This window comes from Cygnus atratus, chromosome 2, assembly GCF_013377495.2.
Source record: "Cygnus atratus isolate AKBS03 ecotype Queensland, Australia chromosome 2, CAtr_DNAZoo_HiC_assembly, whole genome shotgun sequence".
Taxonomy (NCBI): Eukaryota; Metazoa; Chordata; class Aves; order Anseriformes; family Anatidae; genus Cygnus; species Cygnus atratus.
Window position 1 is genome coordinate 40,497,574 of NC_066363.1, and position 18,832 is coordinate 40,516,405.

At 47.0% G+C, this 18,832-nt stretch overlaps 1 protein-coding gene across 2 annotated transcripts in view; it reads left to right on the top strand.

Annotated features, from left to right (window-relative positions):
• The first annotated feature begins 6,906 nt into the window (after window positions 1–6,906).
• Window positions 6,907–18,832, top strand: part of UBE2E1 (ubiquitin conjugating enzyme E2 E1) — a 44,780-nt gene continuing 32,854 nt past the window's right edge. Inside the window, exons 1-4 of one of the 2 annotated variants that reach the window (XM_035556443.2) lie at window positions 6,907–7,001; window positions 7,729–7,793; window positions 9,128–9,216; window positions 11,413–11,463. In XM_035556443.2, the coding sequence (XP_035412336.1) occupies window positions 9,176–9,216; window positions 11,413–11,463 (92 nt within the window). In that variant the 5' untranslated portion in view covers window positions 6,907–7,001; window positions 7,729–7,793; window positions 9,128–9,175. Of the gene's footprint in view, window positions 7,002–7,698; window positions 7,794–9,037; window positions 9,217–11,412; window positions 11,464–18,832 lie in introns of those variants that run through there. The other variant, XM_035556442.2, reaches the window with a different exon arrangement.

The window sequence follows — 18,832 nt, forward strand, 5'->3', positions numbered from 1 at the left end:
TGAAAAGAATGAATAAGCATTACACCATGGATAAACCTTCCCAAAGCATGTCTGTACAACAAAAGAGGTTATTATGTTATGTAATGTTATATAATTATACTGATAGTTCCTTGTGTGAACACCCTAGAAGTTAGCCTTTTTCCAACTTTGACTTATGTTGCTTTGGAAAGGCTTTCAGCTGAACTGGAGAAAATATTTTTACGCTGGGACGGGAGTTCACAGGTAGGGTTATGCTTATTTAACCATGCTCATATAGCTGTATTGATGTGAAGGGTGAAATGTGCCTGGGTGGACAAAGCCTGAAATATCTAGCTGTCCTTCAGGCCACAGACATGACATTCTTTAGCTTAGCAAGAAGCCACATATCAAAGCCACCTTTTATAATTGTACGGGAACGGAGCAGAGCAACACAACGCTATTTAACAAAGAAATATCTTTTACAGGCATTCAGAAATGTTTAGATTTCCTAAGCTTATACATCCATGTAAGCAATTTTTGAAGATGCTGTGTGGAATTTTTGAGATCGTGATTAGGGGTAATACCGTGAAGGGATAATAAGAAAACAGTATGTGTGAAGTTTTAGTCCACGCTGTGAACACGCTGTGCTCTATAACCTTTGGCATCTGAGAGTTACCATGGCCTATATCAGGACGAAAAAAATAGACAATGGCTTTTAGAAATTCTCAAAATGAAGGGCTCTCAAATGCTGGAGTTTTTAATAGCATACATCTTTTTGTTTTAACTAGGGACTTTATGTGAGAAATGAAAAATGCATTCTCCCTCAATAAATATGAAAAAATAATGTAATAATGTTTACGCGTTGCCTGTAAGTAATGGTTAACAATCAGATGCACATTCTATTCTTTGTTTCCATGTGCTGGTCAGACAAAAAAATAAAAAAAGAAGAAGAAAAGAAGTGCCATACACTGGTTTCTCAAGAATGCAGCATCAGGGATCTGTAAAAGTCTGAGTGATTCTATCGCTGCCTTTTGAAGGGCTCTGTAATAATAAGGAGGCCTAGGGAGAAAAATTGCAGTTGAAGACCATTGAAGTCTTGAACTGTAGTCAAGCCACAGAGTGAAATTACTGAGCCCTGAACACCTCTCCTGATCCTTCTCTGTTGAGAAGAACCTTTGTTAGATGAGGAGGCAGAGGTTGAAAGAGTCAATTGAAATCCTCACTAAATACATTTTCTGAGAAGTTAGGACATGTGGATTTTTTCCCCGCATGGATTTACAAATCCACAGAATTGGAGCAGACGGGGAATCACTCATTTTTTACTAGAAAGAATAAACTAGAATATTACCAATTCAGTGTATGAGCAAGCAAAGCAGATTTTCTTGTGCTAACCTCTCTGAGCCAGAGTGACACATACTGTGACACTGAGAAATATTTGAAAGGGAAGAAAGACAGGACTGTAGGTGAGAAATATTACCTATATAGTGAGAAACTCCTTTGTCTCAGATACTAGGAAAATTATTTTGTCCATTTATTGCTAAATTCTTAAGTAGCACAATTGACCAACATTTTGTATATCTTCCTGTGGGTGTGCATATCCATAATGAGCAAGGGACGTTACAGAGTACATCTCCAGAGTCTACGGTTAACCTGTAACATGCTGCCAACAGTATGAAAAATACTGTCCTTTTCATCTAAATTTCACAAAGCACCCTACGAAGGCAGAGACACAAACTGTGAGCATACACTATTAATAAGCCATCCCCAGCAGCTCTCCTCTCTGACTGTTCTGTTACAAGACAGAGACACTCTGAGTTAAGCTTACACCAGAAAACAAATAAAAGATCTTTGGCACAGTTGTGCAGGCAAGACAGTTGTATGGGCAAAGCACAACATCAGGAGTTGCACTTTACGCTGTCAAAACAGTGTTCTGGACTGGCTTTTCCTAGGTTACACCTGGCATCACACCAGGAATGTCCCAGCCTAACTATTTGTTACCGGAAAGTGTCAAGCAGAGACTTGGTCCAGCAGTGGCCATTACCATTGGCCGTTCAGTAGTGACAAATAAAAAGCAAACACAAGTTTAAATGGCAAGCTGGAATTTTCTGTGAGTTAGCAGGCAAAAAGTGGCCAAAATAGTGCATTTGCTGCTGTTCGACCCACTGTGTGCAGGAGTCCTTTTGTCTGGGTCATGTTGGCCAACACCTTTCACCTCTTCCAGGACTCTTGCCAACAGCAATGCCGTGCCCTAGGAGACTTCCTGGGGCAGGACTCATTGACGATAATCCATCTACTTCTTATACTACTATAACAACTCCCCTTTTTGAGTTTCTTCAGGTTCTGAGCACCCCTGCCAAGGAAAAGTGGTATGTAGAAATGGAGAGCTGATGACGATCCATAAAGCAGTACTTTCTGTAAACTGAAAAAGAGGCAGAAACAGGAAAAACATCTGAACTAGGGGAGCACACTGTGCCAGAAGAGAAAAAGCCAAGGAGTCTGGAATACAGCAGTCTGGGGAGCTTGTGCACTGCACAGACAGAGAAGGAAAGCAGAGCCAGCCACTGCAAAGCCCAAAGGAAGCAGAGAGACCACTGGGGAAGCAGCATTCTGCAGAAAAGCAGATCCAGCAGGCTCAAAAAGGAAGTGACAGAAAAGTCTAATGAGTGGCTATGGGTGAAGTTTGTATGAGCACCTCGACATTTTCAGTCTAACTCTTGATTAACATCATTCTCTTCCTTTAGAGGAAGGAAAATGGGTATCAGAAATATGGAGTGACTGCTAGAGACATCACCAGAAAAAGCATTGTGTAGCTCTCAGTCCCGAATACTAAGTACTAGCTATAGATCTGGCAAACGGAGACAGCAGTGAATCATCGTATCTTCAAGGTAAAGCAATTTTAAGGCTCAATCTCATCACCTGGAAGCAAGGCAGAAACCCTGGGAAATAAATCTCATGAAACTTCTTATGATGCTGTGAAACTGAATTGATCTCAGCATCTTTAGTTTTTCAGTTACCAAAATGAACCAGACCATATTCCAGGAGAGGCATGAAAGTAGCAATGGAGCAGTAGAAGATATGTATGGTTGGTTATATGCAGCTCTGTGTAAGCTTTTGGAATGAATTGCCAGCCACTCTTCAGTCTATGGGAGCTTGGCCAGGATTTTTATAAGGCCAAAACATGTAATGGGTCTGAAGTCTTTCTGCTCACACAACAGCCTCTCAGCAAGGCTTCAGAGAGCTCCCAGGACTAGCCTCAAACAAAACACCAAACAAGTAGCAAATAGCAGGGGTCTGAAAGGAGACCTAAGCTTTTCCCTCCACAACTAAGTCGTCTTGGGCACTGGAATAAAAGTAGAGGAAACAAGCATTCTTCTGCTTGCGGACCCTTCCATTCTTCTGTAAGGAACAGAAGAAGGTGTAACTCTAAGGACTAAAAGCCATATTGTTTGAGAAAAGTACAGCAAGGGAAGTTGGGCTGCATCACTAAGTTACGGCAAGATAGTTGTGAGCCATAGGGTGAGCCTGTGTATTCACTACCCTTATGTCACAGAAATGTGCATTTGCGTTTTCTCTGTTACCTTTTCTCTCATTTGAATACAGTTCCTTCCTCTTTCAGCATAATTCGGAGTTTCTGGCTAGTTTTATTCAAATAGCTGTGTCATGAGTTCTGGCCTCGTCATAGATTTTCCTTGCTACCTGACCTTGTATCACAGGGTCACACAGAAAGGACAGAGTTTGTCACCATAGGACTGTGTGAGATAACAGCATGTTTCTGGCTTTCCTGCTGTCACTTGCAGGCATGACATTAGCATTGAGCTGGCATCAGGAGAGCCAAACAGATGATCATTTCTTTTCTGCTCCCCACAAAAGGCCTGATGCAAAACTCAACGGAACTGGTGGAAATATAAGAGGCTTTGGCTCAGGCCCAGAAAGACCAGCCAGGAATAATGCTGAAAATGTATCTGGAGTTGAGACGGTGCAAAGGGACTAATCTTAGTCACCTTCCTCTAGCAGCAGGCTCGGTTTGATTTGAATTGGCTAGCTTCTGCTGTGAATTAAGCTCAAAGCCTCAAAGGCAACTTGATTCTAGTCATCTAGCCTTGCAGCCTCCTCCAAACTCAATCCAGAGGGAAAAGTGACTAATCCTATTCAGTTTCTACAGTGAGCTAACACCATAGATTAAAAAAGCTTGGGGCACAGGGAAAGTGAATAATCTGGGTCAGTTTTTCTCTGCAAGTCCTTCGCATGACTTGGCCAAAAAAAAAAAGAAAGAAAAAAAAAAAGTAAGGAGACAGTGGCAGGAAGCACTGATAAGAAGGAAAGCTTGCCTGATAAAGTGTATACACTTCACAGGAAAGAAATAGAAGCAGACCAGTGAGGCTGTCTCAAAATTCCCAAGGTGGAAACCGATGCGATTAGAGGAGCTGGTTCACCTATTTGCTGGAAAAAGGATCATATTCTGCCCTCTTTCCCGGTCCTTCAGTGTCTCTGCAGGAGACTGAGAGAACAATCATGGGTGGGAGCAAGACAAGCTGCAAAAATATCTCTGGGCACAAAAGTTGGCTCCTTGACTCCCTTTCTCTCCACGGCTCTGGGTATGGCATGGCTAGCACAGGAGAGGTGAGTCATAGATTGGGAGCTGCCACTGTAACAGCCACACAAGTGATGACATTAGTAGGTGCTTTCAGAGAATGCATTTTTGGGTAGGCTTCAAAGTAAATAACCACTGGTGCTGGTTATCATGTTGCTTTGAACGGGGTTACCAAGGATCATGTGGTGCAGAAAAGGCTGGTCTGCAGATAACCCCCTAATAACATAAAAAAGTGTGTGAGATTTTTTAACAAGCTTTCCATTTTCCTTACACCCTATTACAGAAGTGGAGGGCTTTCATTATTAATACCAGTTGTCTCACTTGACTTTGGTGCAGGTTTCCTGTGATGACAGGAAAGGGCTGGAGGTTTTAGTGAAAGTGAAAAGTTTTTGTTTTTAAAAAGCTGTTCCATAAGCAGTGACATTTGTGAAGCCTAGTCAACTGATTTGTGTCCTCTCGTCTCCCACAGCTGTCATCCAGTGTGTACCACCATACCACCAGCAGCATCCTCCAAAGCACCCAGGCTAGTTAGGAGGATGCTGACACCTTGAATTGTTGTTAAGTATATAGGAGCTGAATTTGGCCCCCTTTCATCAATGAGGGGCACTAAGTGATCCAGATCATCTGCATTTATCAAAATGCCAGTTTTCATTAAAATTTATTATTTCTTTTGAGGCCTTGGTCAAGGGTGGACATGTCAAAGTTCTACATTTACTGGAGGAAAGGATGACTATGGCTTCACAAGTGTCATTCCCATAGGTGAAACTAGATAGGTTGGCTCTGCTAGCAAGCTGCTTTTGGAGGACAATTCACCATGTCCTAATATGTGAAACCAGAGGTAAGAAAGACTGAAAACAGTTAGGAAACAGACAAACAAACAAACAAAATAACCACAACAGTAAGTGTGAAACTGCAGTGGAATTACTTCTTTTATCATAGTGACTCTTACAATGTCATTGGTGTGCGTGTCCTGCACTGTTCAACCACATGAGAGACTGGGCAGCAAGTTTGTGGGGAGTATCAGTAGTTTCGGGATTAACCCAGGTGAAATGAGGTGCTGGTGAGCAGCGTGCAGAAAGACGGGGGAAGAGGGAGAACAAGAGAACAAGAACCATGTGCAGAGTTCCAAGGAAATGCAGGGAAGGGAGGCCAAAGGAATGACTGTGCCCACTCAGGCGGTCCCTCCAGCATTTCTGGCTTGAGGATTACTGGGTGTAAATGGTGAAAGCCCAGTGCCACCACCAGACCCCTGCAGTTAGTCACAAAAGCATGAAGCTATAGCCTCTTGGAGGAGAGGTTTGGTATCCCCTAGAGTTGGCCAAAACACCCCTTTCCTTGAGGTCCCAAGTGTCCCCTAAAGAAGTCATGGCCATTCATCACCCAACCCAACCTTTCGGGTTTTGTCCCCGCTGAAGGCCTCTGCCTTAGGCCTTGCCAGGCCCTCATGGCACCCCATGCCTGCCGGGGCCATCTTGGTGTTTGGAGCCAGCCCCAGCAGCTCTGGGTGACAGGCCCCATGGTGTCACCTGTGGGCTGATGGCCTGGGCTTCACACCTCAGTCCCCCACACCTCAGCACCACCACCAGCACCACCACCATCCCTGTCCCAGCTGCCACGATGCTCTGCAGCCCCGAGCTGCTGTGGGGCCGGGCACCCCTTTGCCCCCTGTTTTGTCACGTACCCCTTGGCCCTGCTCAGCTCCTGCAGCCCGCTCCGAGGTCCTCCAGCAGGAGGAACCACGGAAACACACAGTTCTATTAATTATTATGATGCTTGGCGGTGACAGCCATTGTATTTTCGGCCGCCGAACCTTGCCGGGCAATTCGATACGGGATCCCTCGACAGGCGGTGGAAAGCGGCGGCACCGAGCCAAGCTCACCCCGGGGGCAGCCGGTGGGCGGCCAGCTCCCCTGGCCTACTGGGGCAACCCCAGGACGAGCCGTGGTAGCCTACTGGGCCGGCACCGCCATCCCAGGGGCAGAGAGCGGGGGATGAACAACCAACATTTTGGGGGAGAAGAGTAAAAAGCCTCGGAAATACAATACAACAGCACCCCAGCTGGCTGAATGCTGCTGCGCCTTCCGCACAGACGGGCTCCCCACCAGGGGACTCAGGGAAAAAAATATATATATAAATATATATATCCCTAATACTTTTACCTTTGGCAAAGCGAAGGGGCTTTTTCTCGCTGTCGCTGCCAAGCCCCGAGCCCAGGATTTTGTTTCCTCTCCCAGCATGCGTTGATGACATCATGAAGTGCCCCTTCTTTGTGTGTCAGTGATGTCAGCGGGCGCAGCGTGGGGGACAATGGAATCCTGAACTCCGGGCGAGGGCGAGAGGGAAGCGGCTGCTGCTGCTGCTGCTGCTGCTGCTGCTGCTGCTGCTGCTGCTGCTGGGGGGCTGAGCAGGGGAGGGAAGGGGAGACACAGCTGCTGCTTTGGGGCTGGAACAGGTGAGAGACGGGAGAGCCGCCGGGAGATCCTTTTGGCTCGCTTGTGGTGGTGGTGGGGTTTGGGCTGGGCTGTCTTTTTTTGTTTGGTTGGGGTTTGTTGGTTTTTTTTTTTTTTTTTTTTTCTGTTCTTATTGCTTTCCAACTGAGACAGGTGAGAAGTTACTGGTGCTGCTGGAGGGACAAAGCAGGGGAGAAGCCTCGGGGCTGAAACAGTTCTGAGGATAGGGGGAAAGCCCAAAGCCCCCCCCGCGAACCTAATAGCCCCCTCTCTGCCTTAAAAGAAAGCAGCCCCGCGAGCCTGCCCCTCTCCCAGCCACCTGCCTCGACCTCGTCCCTTTGGGGCACTCGCATGGAAGCGCAAACCGGAGCGGGGGAGGGCGTTTATCACCCCCCCCCCCCCCTCCCGACTTGACACCTTCGCAGATGACTTTCCAGAGGGGGTCTCCATTAACAACTCAGCCCCCTCCGATCGCCCCTTCCTTCCTTCCTTCCTTCCTTCCCCGGCCCCCCCCGGAGGTAGGGGGGTGCTGTGTCCGCCGGGCTCCCCCCGCAGCCCCGCAGCCGGGGCTCCCCCCGCCGCCCCCCGGGGCCCCCCTGGGCCGGAGGCCGCGGCGGCTGTCGCCCCGTGCCCGCCGCCCCCCGGCCCGGCTCGGCGGTGGGGGAGGCAGGCAGGGAAGCCATTGCCTGTTTAATAGTTGCTGTTGCAGCACTTCCGCTTCTCTCCCAGCGAGAGAGACACGAGTGGCCAGGCCCAGCCGCACCGAGGAGGAGCAGCCAGACACAAAGGCAGAGGTACGGGGACGGGGCGCCCCCCGCCGCCCTCCCCGCCGGCCCCGGGGGCAGGGGCGAGGGGCAGGGCCGGCCGCGGCCCGCCGATGGGGCGGGAGGCGGCGGGGCAGGGGGGGCGCGCCCGGGGCTGTCAGGTACCGCTGCCCCCCCCGGCCCCCCGCCTGCCCGGCCTGCGGGCCCGCCGCCGGGGCAGCGCGGCCGAGCCCCCCCCCCCCGACCCCCGGACCCCGGCCCTCGCCGCGGGCGACCCGCCGGGGGCTCCCCGGGGCGCCGGTGGCAGCGGGAGGGAGGCGGCCCTGTGCCGGCCCCCGACCGTCCCCGGGCCCCCTGCGCAGCCCCCCGGCTCCGCTGGGCTGTGCCCCCCCGTGTCCCGTGTCCCCCCCCCCCGGCGGCTTCTCGCCCCCCGGGGCCGGGCTCTGCCTCCAGCCCCGCGCCCCCGGGGTACCCGCACGGAGCCGGGGTGCCCCCCCCCCCCCGGCACCCCGCTGCTCCCCGGGCTCTCAGCTCGCACCCCGCTAGGCCCTGTCCCATTCCTCCCCCCCCAGCGCAGCACAGACCCCTCCTGCCCCCTGCCACCCTGCCCTACGGCGTGGTGGGCCTCAGCGGGTCCCCTCGGTGTCCCCAACCCCTCCCGTGTGCTGTTCCCTTTGCCCCCCCTCCCTATGCCCCCCACGCCCGATCCCACAGCCTTTTGATCCAGTGGGTGCGGGTTCCCCCCCCGCCACAGCTCAGGGAACCCTGTCGGGGTCTCCCCCTGTTGCCAGTGATGCCCTGCTTCCATTAGGGCGCTGGTGATGGTCGCCCCCCGGCCTGTCCCTCCCCGCCGGCCTCCAGGGAGCCCAGGGGACCCGAGCGGTGCCATTTTTATCCCCTTCACCCCTAGGCTGGGTGGCGGTGGGCGGCGATGGCTCCTCTCGCTTGTGCGGTTTGGGGGAGATTACAAGGAACTGCTGTGAGCGCTTCCCTGATCCTTGCAGTCGTCCTTGTTCCAGTCCCTTCTCTCATTTTGCACTTGCTTTCCGAGAGGAAGCTTTAGAAGTCCCTTTCTCCCTTCTCCGTGGCATTAGTAGTACAGGGGAGGCTGCTGCTCCCCCCGCTTGGCTGTAGGGCCCGAGGAGGAGAGGGAGACACGAGGACCCTTTAAAGGGAGCATGACCCAAACACAGAGCGAGATTGTCAGCTGCCTTTCTCTGTGTGTGTCTGTGTTCACTGTTTGTTCCCCGTGCCCCGTGGTGTCTCCTCTCCAGGTTGGGGTGTGTGGTGGGGGGGTCGCTATGTCGGATGACGATTCGAGGGCCAGCACCAGCTCCTCCTCATCTTCATCCTCCAACCAACAGACAGAAAAAGAGACAAGCACACCTAAGAAGAAGGAAAGCAAAGTCAGCATGAGTAAAAACTCTAAGCTGCTATCTACCAGTGCCAAGAGGTGAGGCTGCAGTCGGTTTTCTCACCAGTTCAGTGCATCTTCTCTCCTTCCTCATTTCATTTTGCTCTGTTCCCCTGCTGATCTCTTGTTGCTCCCATTCCTCATCTCTCTCACTTACAGCCTTCCCGTGTGAAGCTGCCATTGTCTCACTTTTCCAGCGTCTCTGTGCAGTGGTGTGTGCCCAACTTCACTGCTCTCTGGTCTCTCTTCCTGCTTCTCCCTCCATTCTATCCCACATATTTTCCTGTCTCTTCTTCCTCCAGGCTGTTTTTCTGCCCCTCAATTATTCCTGCTGTCTCTTCCCTTTTGCTTATTAGCATCAGCTATAGGGATGTGGGATTGGTATGTAGGGCCTTCATTCCTTCTCTGCCGCTGGAAACTATGTGGTCCTGGGTAAAGCATTACATTTCAACGTCAATTTCCCTCTCTGTGTATTGGGATGGATGTATAATGGCTTTTTTCTTTCCAGGACTGCTTTGAGGATTAATTAATGTTTGTGAAGAGTTTTGAGTTTGCCTGATGAAAGGAAGATTTGGGGCCGTATTACACCACTCACACTCCAGTGTGAGGGGTGTAATATACCCCAAATCTTTCCCACCATATATATTACTGCTTTTCTGTTTGTTCATCACTTACACTGAATTTTCTGTGTGTGGCTCGACATTGACTAAAATAAATAATCCACCGTGGGTCCACTTGTGGACATTCTACTCTAAAATAGTTTTTGCTTACAGGACAGAGTGGGTTTTTTCTTTGGTTGGTTGTTGTTTTTTCCTTTGAGAATGAAATCATTTTTATTCCAGAATAATATCTATATGGGGGAGAGATGCCTGCATAGAATAGTAATTCCAGAACAGCTACGTCAGTCAATTTTCTTCATCTGGACAGACTCTTGGAGCCATTCAGTTAAAAAAAAAAAAAAAAAAAAAAAAAAACAGGCTGTTGCCCTTTCTCATTTATTCTCTCTTTCACCTGAATTCAGCACTGTCCTGCACCAGAGAGCTAAGCCAACAAATGGAAGTTTTCGAGCTAACTTAGAGCTCTTCAGTAAGAATAATAAACCAGTTCACTGAAATGCCTTGCCAAGCAGCACAGAGAGGTTATGTCTCTAGGTGTCAAAAGTGGCTGGGGTTTTATGCAAATGCCCTGTCGTCACAGCTAAGTTCTCTGTGGCTTTGTGGAGTTAAGGCAGTGTGGTTATTCCAGATCTCCACTCAACATGTTTCCATGGCAAGCTCAGAGATAGTAGCAAGCGGTGTTTACATGTTGTGCCCTTAACTATTTTAAAAAGAAGATAGTTTTACAAGCCTGCTGATTGTAAACCGCCTGGTAGGAAAAGGTTGTGGTTCGCGTGTATGACAAGTGGAAGAGAGGCCGAAGATGCTGGCTGAGTTTAAAGGAGGAGAGAGGGTGTGGAGATCTGGAGGGGAAGCTTGAGTGACAGTAATGGGACTCCGGGGAAGGGATGATAGCTGGTTGGGCATTTTGTGGCAAAAGCAGCGTGCTGCTGTGTGAGCTCGGAATAGTCTGGGCAGGGAGGGCAGGGTGTTGTCTGAACGTGGCGATGAGAGGGAGCGCCTGGAGTCCTGAGGGGAGGGACTCTGGGATGTTGTGTGGTTGTTACAGGCAAGGAAGAGGGAGAACTGAAGGTGGCAGGAATGTGCAGGAGCCTTGGAAATAGATGTTCGCTTTCCTTTAAGCGTCCTTGGGAATGGCGCAGCTACTCGCTCATGCGGGGCTGGTGTTTGTTCTCGGGGGTGGTGGGGAGCAGGGGGAAGCCAATTTGGCCGTGACTGTTGCTTTCAATCCAGCAAGACAAATTTCCTTCTCAGACTACGGCTTCCTCCTAGCGCTTGGCACGCCACGTTTGCAGAGGGTCCCCTTCACTTCTCAAGCTGGCTAGCAGAGTAAAGGGGAGAGTCCTTTCCACCACCTCTGTGTGGCTGGCATCTCCGTGCGAGTGTGCAGCAGTGCACCTGTCTGGGCTCGGCACACGGAGCCTGCCTGCTTTCCTGTCCCTGCACCAGGGTGTCTGTCCTGCTTGGCGTGAGTGGGCTGGCGGGAGGCTATAACCGAGCGCCTCTCTCGTACGTGGTGTTGCAAATGTACTGCGACGGTATGTCTGTAAGGCGTATGTGTTAACTGCTGTCCCACACAGCGACTTACCTTTGTTCCTTCTCGCTTTTATTGCCACAGGATTCAGAAGGAATTGGCTGACATCACCTTAGATCCACCTCCCAACTGCAGGTTGGTGCCGATTCCGTCCCCGGGGAGGGCGGGGGAAGGTGAGGGGTTGAAAAGTGCTGCTGCTTGTTGTAGCTGTCCTCGGAGGTTCTGGATCGAGCAGAGGAATGGCTGTTTAGCTGACGGTGCTTTTGTGAATTCTTGGATGATATTAAATGGTTTCCAGGTGGGGGGCCTCCAGAGATTGTTATACGTGTGTTGATATGTGTTTTCTGTCTGCTTGGGGGTTGTTTTGGTTTTGTTTTCTAACAATTGCATTTTTATCTGTCAGACTGCTTTGTGGGTATGTTTCTGAAACTGGCCTATTAAGAAGAGTGTGAAAACTCTCCTCTTGTTGTTGTTTTTTTTTTCTGGTTTATAAGTCTAATGCCTGACTGCACTGATCTTATGTAAATTAAAGTCCTGGCAAGGAAGCAGAAAATAGTAATATGCTATGAGCTTTTTAGCTCAGAGTTGTGTTTTAAACAGTAACTTACAGTGAAAGAGAAGCGTGAATTTGTCACTCGGTGGGTGCCCTACAGAAGCACGCGTGTTAACTGATAAAATAACACGCGGGGTTGTTCGGTTGCCCTTTATGGAGCAGCTTGTTTTTAAGTATGTTTTAGAAACGTGTACCTTTTGTTTAAAGCTTCTAGCAGGTTGATTCAGTGGCCCGAGCCTCGTAGCGTTCGGGGAGGAGACAGCAGTAGTGTAACATCCTTGGTTGTGCTTGTTCATTCAAGAGGAAAGTTGCTTTCAGTCTGGTTTGTGTTCGCTGTTGTTGCCAAAGCACAACTCTGTTCCTATCTTCGTGCTGCGCCTGAACTGGGTTTGAGGCCTTTTGATGTTGGTAATAGCAGCAATCAAAGGAAATTCTGTGTATAAATAACTATTTAAGTTGGCCTCTTTAGTATTGAGTTGTCACCCACAAATGCACGTGAAGCTTTTTATTGAAGCTTTCTGCTGCTGTTAGTCTGCAGGGCAGCACTGGCACAAGAGTCAGCCTCTTTCAGTACCAGTCCTGAGGATCGTAATTAGTTCAAGCTGGGATGGGATGGCGTATGTGAGTACAGTAGAAGTCTAGGCTGATACTAAGATTTTTGTGCTGTTTGGAAGATAACTGATGAGCTCTGAAATCTGTAGCTATGACAATATTGTTTCGGTGACGTTAATGACTACCTGAGTATTAAAAGAGCTTCCAGCTGTTGGGTTGGAAGTGTCTGTCCTGTCCGCATCCTGACTCTGTGTCAGGATGAAGTCTGCATGCTTCCCCCTCCTCCTCCCACCATATCCTGATTTTCGTGGGAAAGAAACCCAGAAGCATGGCTCAGAAAGGCACTGAGCCTGCCTCGCTGTGTAGATAAGTGAGCCGGGATGATCAAGGGGCCAGTCTGAATTTAGTGAATCTATCCAAAAGTTGTGGTTATGTACAAATACGTCAGATTGCAGGCTTCATCTAAAGGTTTGTGTAAATAATATTAGAACCCTGATTTGTCCCTGTTTCAGTTGGCACCATTCACAGGTAAAGATGAGCTAGCAGACTACCTGTCAAAATAGAATGTGTTTGTGAACTTTTTTATTAATTACATTAACAGCTGAGGATAATGCAGGCCGTGAAGTGCATAGTAAGTTTGTCTTGTTTCAGTCTTTATAAATATTTGTAACAGTAATAAGTAGTTCATAGTGCAGGTAGCGATGATTAATTCTCACCCGTAATGTAGTTGTAAGTATCCTGCATTCCTTCCAACCTTCCAACGAGTGACAGCGAAGGTGGCAACCCTTACAGATAACGCATGAAACTGGCGTAACTGGTGTGGTTGTTACTGTCTCTTAATATGGTGATAGGTAGGAAAACATGAATGGAGAGGTTTTTGTCTGCGTGTGACCAAAGGAGTTTTGGTATTGCTCATCTTGGGGTGGAAGCCATCCTACTTCAATAAAGATAGTGCTGAGAGCGAAGAACAGCTCTGCTCACGGTTAACGAGGTTCGAGTTGCGCACTCAAGCACAGGGAGTTTGCTTCTGCAGCAGCTGTTTTGTGAAAGGGCAGGCAGGTGCCGATTGCCACAACAGTGAGATGAGTTTCAGCTATCGCAGTTACGGGGAAAGTTCACCTCTTGTGGAAAAAGAAATAGTCAGTTTGTGAGCGTGAGAACGTCGAGCAAGTGAGAGAATCTAGTTGCTGCACGACGTTTGAGGTTGCCAGAATTTGCTCTGGGGAAGCCTGCTAACAGTATTGCTGTTCCCCCCCTCCACACACACACTTCATATGAACTATTAGCATGCTGTGAGCGAGGTATTAAATACATAGTTTTGTACCTTACTTTCAATTTCCCTCCTTCCTATCCTCACCTTTACTTTGACCTCAAGCCCCACATCCCTCTGCTGCGTTTGTGCTTCTACACATTTTTTCAGGTGTCGCTGGAGAGAGGGTGATGTTCCTTTCCTTTTGGTTATCTTACTCTCTTCTGCAAGGCTAACCTCAAAACTTAAATATTGAGGGAGCTACATATGCTACAAGGTACTACCTGTATGCTATCAGTTATAGGGGTGCCAAAGTCTCAGATGTCACCTTTGAAAATGTGTGCCTGAAACTGTATCCTGTGTTATTTTGGAAATGTCATCTTTTTTTTTTTTTTTTTTAACTGGTCTTACAGCCCAGACCATCTTTCTATTCTCCCCGCGTTCTGTGCAGTGCCTTGTGTTTGATAGCAGTTTGTGGTTGGCCATGCTTTAATTTTTGGCCTCGCTGCAAAATGCTGTTCTTCTTGCAGTCTTATTGCAGTAATGGGAGTTCAAGATATTTAACGCATCCCAGAGCAACTCTGCATATTGAAAGAAAAAGCTTTAGGTTGTAAATGATTTTTAGTAAGAACTGTTTTCTTCTTATAAAACACCACATATAAGATGCAATTACGAATAATGAAAACCATTTGATATTTCAAACAAAATAGCTTAAAAACAAACGAGTTTCATTTTTATTTTTGTAGCTTGCAGTGACCGTATTTTCATGTGTGTAACCCACAGATCAACTGTTTAAAAAAAAAAAAAAAAAGAACACACTCAACACCCTGTGATTGAGCAGCTGTGTGGGTTTTACACACATGTGGGTAATATGAGGGGAAGTTTATCCCAGAACTTCCTCTCCCCTCAGTAGTTTCCTTGCTTCTGGTTTTCCATAGCTTGTCCCTGTCCCCCAAATGCTTACCTGGTGCTGCTTCAAAATAGGTTTCAGACTTGAAGGTGTTTTCTAAAAAAGATTTATTTAATATACTTCGTAATGTTGTTGTGAATGTTCCTGATGGAGTTAATGCTGTTCCCGTCAGGGAGCTGGTGTAGTGTGCGTGCAGCATTTGGCTGATTCTGAATGGCTCTTACTTCTTTTTTATTTTTTTCCCAGTAGATTAGCATTCTAGAGATCCTTAATTTTCTGTTGTCTGCAAGATGACTTGACTTCTGATATTAAGTTATGAAAGTTAAATGTGGCTTTCAAATTCAGCAGTGGTTAGTGGTTCAGATGAATTGGAGAATAACTGTTCGGACCTAAGACATTTTAAATCTTTCAAGAGGGTACCTGGTGATTTCTTCTCCTATTTTGTGCTATATCAGAAAGTTACACTCTTGTTTTAGAACTCAAGGTACCCAGCGACACTGAACCTCTGGTCTTACGTGTGCGTTGGTGATAGCAGTACGGCGTGTCTTTGCGTTGGGTCGTGGAAGTCTGTGCCAGCACCTGTCTGCAGGCATCAAAATGCATTTCCACCACACTGTGTAGGCAGACCTTATCTCTGTGTGTAGGTAACGCTTGTGAGTATTGTGCCAAAGCCTTGGTTCTATCACTGTGATGAGGTTTCCAAAGCTTTAACAGAAATTAATTGAAGTTTAAATACTGTTTATACTCTTTATGTCATTTATTTGACCTCTGTATCAAAGCATTTCCTGAAAGTAAATCTGCTAATTGCTGTGAGGTTATGAAATAAATGTTTTTCCCCATTTTACAGAAGGGCTCACAAAACCGAGTGACTTGTCCAAGGTCACACAGGAAGTCTGTGGCAAAGTGGAGAAATGAATGTAAATCTCCTTTGTTTCGGGCTAACTTGCAGCTGAGCTGTTCTGCTCGAACTGTGAGCATCGGTTGTGTTATGAGCAGGGCTTTGAATTTCTGCTTTATTGGGTGTCTGGTATTGACTGTGTGTAAGCATGGTAATTTAATGTTATTTTTCCCATCTGTGTAGAGGGACCGAAATGGATATTAACTAGAATTAATGTTTTTAATCTTTCTTACCCAAACTGAAACAAGTTTGTCTCCACATGCCTCATTTAAGTCCACATAGGCAAGACCAGCTGTTACTTAAACAAAAATAATTTTCAAATCTTTACTGAAGGAGACATTTGCCTGCAAGGCTTACCATCGCTTCAGAGTGAAATGCTATCACGGATTCATTATTTAAATAATAATAAAATACAGTTGTGTTTCCTGGCTCCTTCAGCCCAGTCTTTGTAAATTCACAGAATAAGGTCCAGATCTCCCTGAGAGTCTTGTGAAAGCTAACTGTCAGCACTTAATAAATATATGTCTCAGTATAGATGGTGGGGAGCAGTGCTCTGCACTGTAATATGTGGAATATTCATAGTTTTCAGAACTTCGCAATGTGGAATTAGGATCTCTTGGCTAGAGAGAGGTCTGCAGAAAACGTGTGGCTCAAAGGCTGTTTTGAACTCAGAAATATCTTATTCTAATTAATATATTTCATCTACATACTGTGGAAGTCTAGCATTTGTTTTGATTACATTTGTTTTTACAGTGCTTGTAATTTTTTACAAATGTACTTTGTCAATGCATCCAGCTACAGTAATGCTTTAAGAGCTTTTGCTTTCAACTTTAGCGTATTATCGAAGGGTGGATCGTCACTGTTAAATTATAATATTGGGCTTTTAAAATTATTTTCATGCTTGGAATAGTCCTTCCTGTGCATAGCCATGTTCTAGCGTAAACTTTGGGGTCTTACATTTTGTAATTAAAAATTGCAAAATAATTTCATTAAAATGGGTTTGTTTTGTTTTTAATACACACACAAATTCTTAGAGTAAGAATGACACAAATTCTGCTTTTTCTTCCTTGAAAAAAAAAAAGGCAAAATAAATGAATAAAAAGCCAAACTGCAGATCATTTTTAATGACAATTCTCAGCTTGAAAAAGCAATTTGATCGCTCTTTGTTTTTAATTCTTCCCCCCTCCCCGTTGTTTCTCTGAAATGCCAGTATTTTCAGTGAGAACTTTCCAGCCACAGGATAGGAAGGGCCTTCGTAATTAGAGCTGTGTGCAGCTGAAAAATACCTTTTGTCACACAAACTACCAGTGGTTCACCATTCCCTCCCCCCTTTGTTTGGCGCACGATCCCTGGAGAAATAACTCTTCCTTTCGAAGCGGTGCATTAACTAATTCAGAGATCCTCCGCAGCTGCGTATGGGCTGTCTTGCAAAGCAGAAAAATAACACCGGTTAGATACGTGGTGAATTCCGAGCGTACGGAGGTAGCAGCTCCTGCAGGCAAAGTCCTCTGCCTGGTGTGCTCAGACAATAGCAGCACGGGGGCAGCTCCTTTGCCGCGGATTGATTAGTTAATATTGCAGGAATTTGCGTTTCTGAAGATGTTCCTGGTTTCATTGGCTCCCTTTCTAAAAAAAAAAAAAAAAAAAAAAAAAAAAAAAAAAAAAAAAAAAAGCACGTTTTAACGGCGAGGCTGCTGGGTCCTGTGGCAGGAGCTGGCTGATTGTGTGGTAGGTTTTGTTTGGCACATCCCGGCTTGGCAATTCCCCAGCGAGCTGCGCGCTGTGCTCCTGCGTGCCAAATATCGGGACGGTGAATCTTGAGAGCGGCTGTGAAATTGTAGCACGGCTAAGAACAAAGAGGGTCAAAATCCCTCCTGTGCACACTCTCTTGTAACCCACTTAATTTTATTATTTGACTTTCAGCTTTGCTGCCCTTGGAGGGCACTGTGCAACTGTACTTATTACGCTGCAGATACGTTTTATCTGACAAATTCTGCATTTCGTCTTGGCTACGCGGTCTTTAATTTGGTTTCGTTTCAGTTGTATTCCAGATCTGCACGTCTAGGTCTTGTGTTGGATATGTGCGTGTAGCAGTGGGTGATATGTCTGGTTTTGTTTTAGGAAATATTCCGGATGTGTGTATGGCACTTCATAGACATAAATGGGAAACGTGGTGCGGGGGTATTTACGCTCAAAGGGCTCCAATCTCTCCTGTCTTTTACGTAAAGACAAAATTATCCACAGAGGGAGAACTGACTGGTTTGGGGCGTTGATGAAGTGATAAGGGATGTTTCTGCATTTGAGGGTTTCACTGGGGGCAGGCTGCTGGTGGCTGAGAGCGCTGTGGTTTCTGCCGAGCCGCCGAGGTGCAGGCTGCCAGTACGCCAGCTTTGGCCCCGCTGTGGAAGAGGGCTGTTCTGGGAATGAGGCAGAGAGGGCCTGCACCCAAACCAGTCACAGGAATAAGGTTACTGGGGAGCTCGTGCATAGTGCAGCCTCTGCCTGTGCTCTTCTATAACTGTACGTGAAAGACCAGTCCTCCATACAGCACCCCTCTGCGAGTATTTAATGTACCAAACAAAAAGGATCCTTCTTTTCATGTGAACAGGTTAAGAGATTATTGCACATCTGTGGAGACTTGCACACCACGTATGAAGTTAAGGGCTGTGCTTTCTCCACCAAAGAAAGTACTTTGAGCTAAATTAATGATGTAATTTAGTCATTATAGTAGAATCTTGCCAATCTGTACATTTATTTGAATGAAATAAGTTTATGCTTATTTTTCCCTCTGAGGCTTAACAGTGGAGGTCTGACTGCTAGCTTCATTATTTTACAAGATGAACTAGAGAACTTGTATTGTCAAGTACTATAAATAAACTGAAACTGTCAAAATAAACACTGTACTTTGGAATTCAGAGGGGTTTTCTTGTTTCTCTTGCCAATTTGCAAATTTCAGCAACACGCAGTTGGTCTTCCAAGGCATTTGTGGAAAGCGTAATGGTTACTACAGTGCATTTAATATATATTTTCTGCGCGTGAGGGGCTAATTGACATCACCAGGAGAATATATCACAGATCTGTATGCTTAACTGCAACATCCAGCATGCAGTGTTGTTTTCTTTCTTAAGCTGCACTCCCTGTGGTGGGAGGTGGGAGAAAAAAGGAGAACGGGGCATGCAGATTGTAGCTCGTAGCAGCCACAGTGCTTGATTTTTACATCTCCTCCCCATTTCCTCCACGACTTCACAGCTGAAAATATAGATCAGGTAAGATTAAGTTGAGCTGTTTTGAGAGCTGGGCCCAGGCCAAGTTTTGGCAGTTCATTTCTTTAAGAGAAAATAC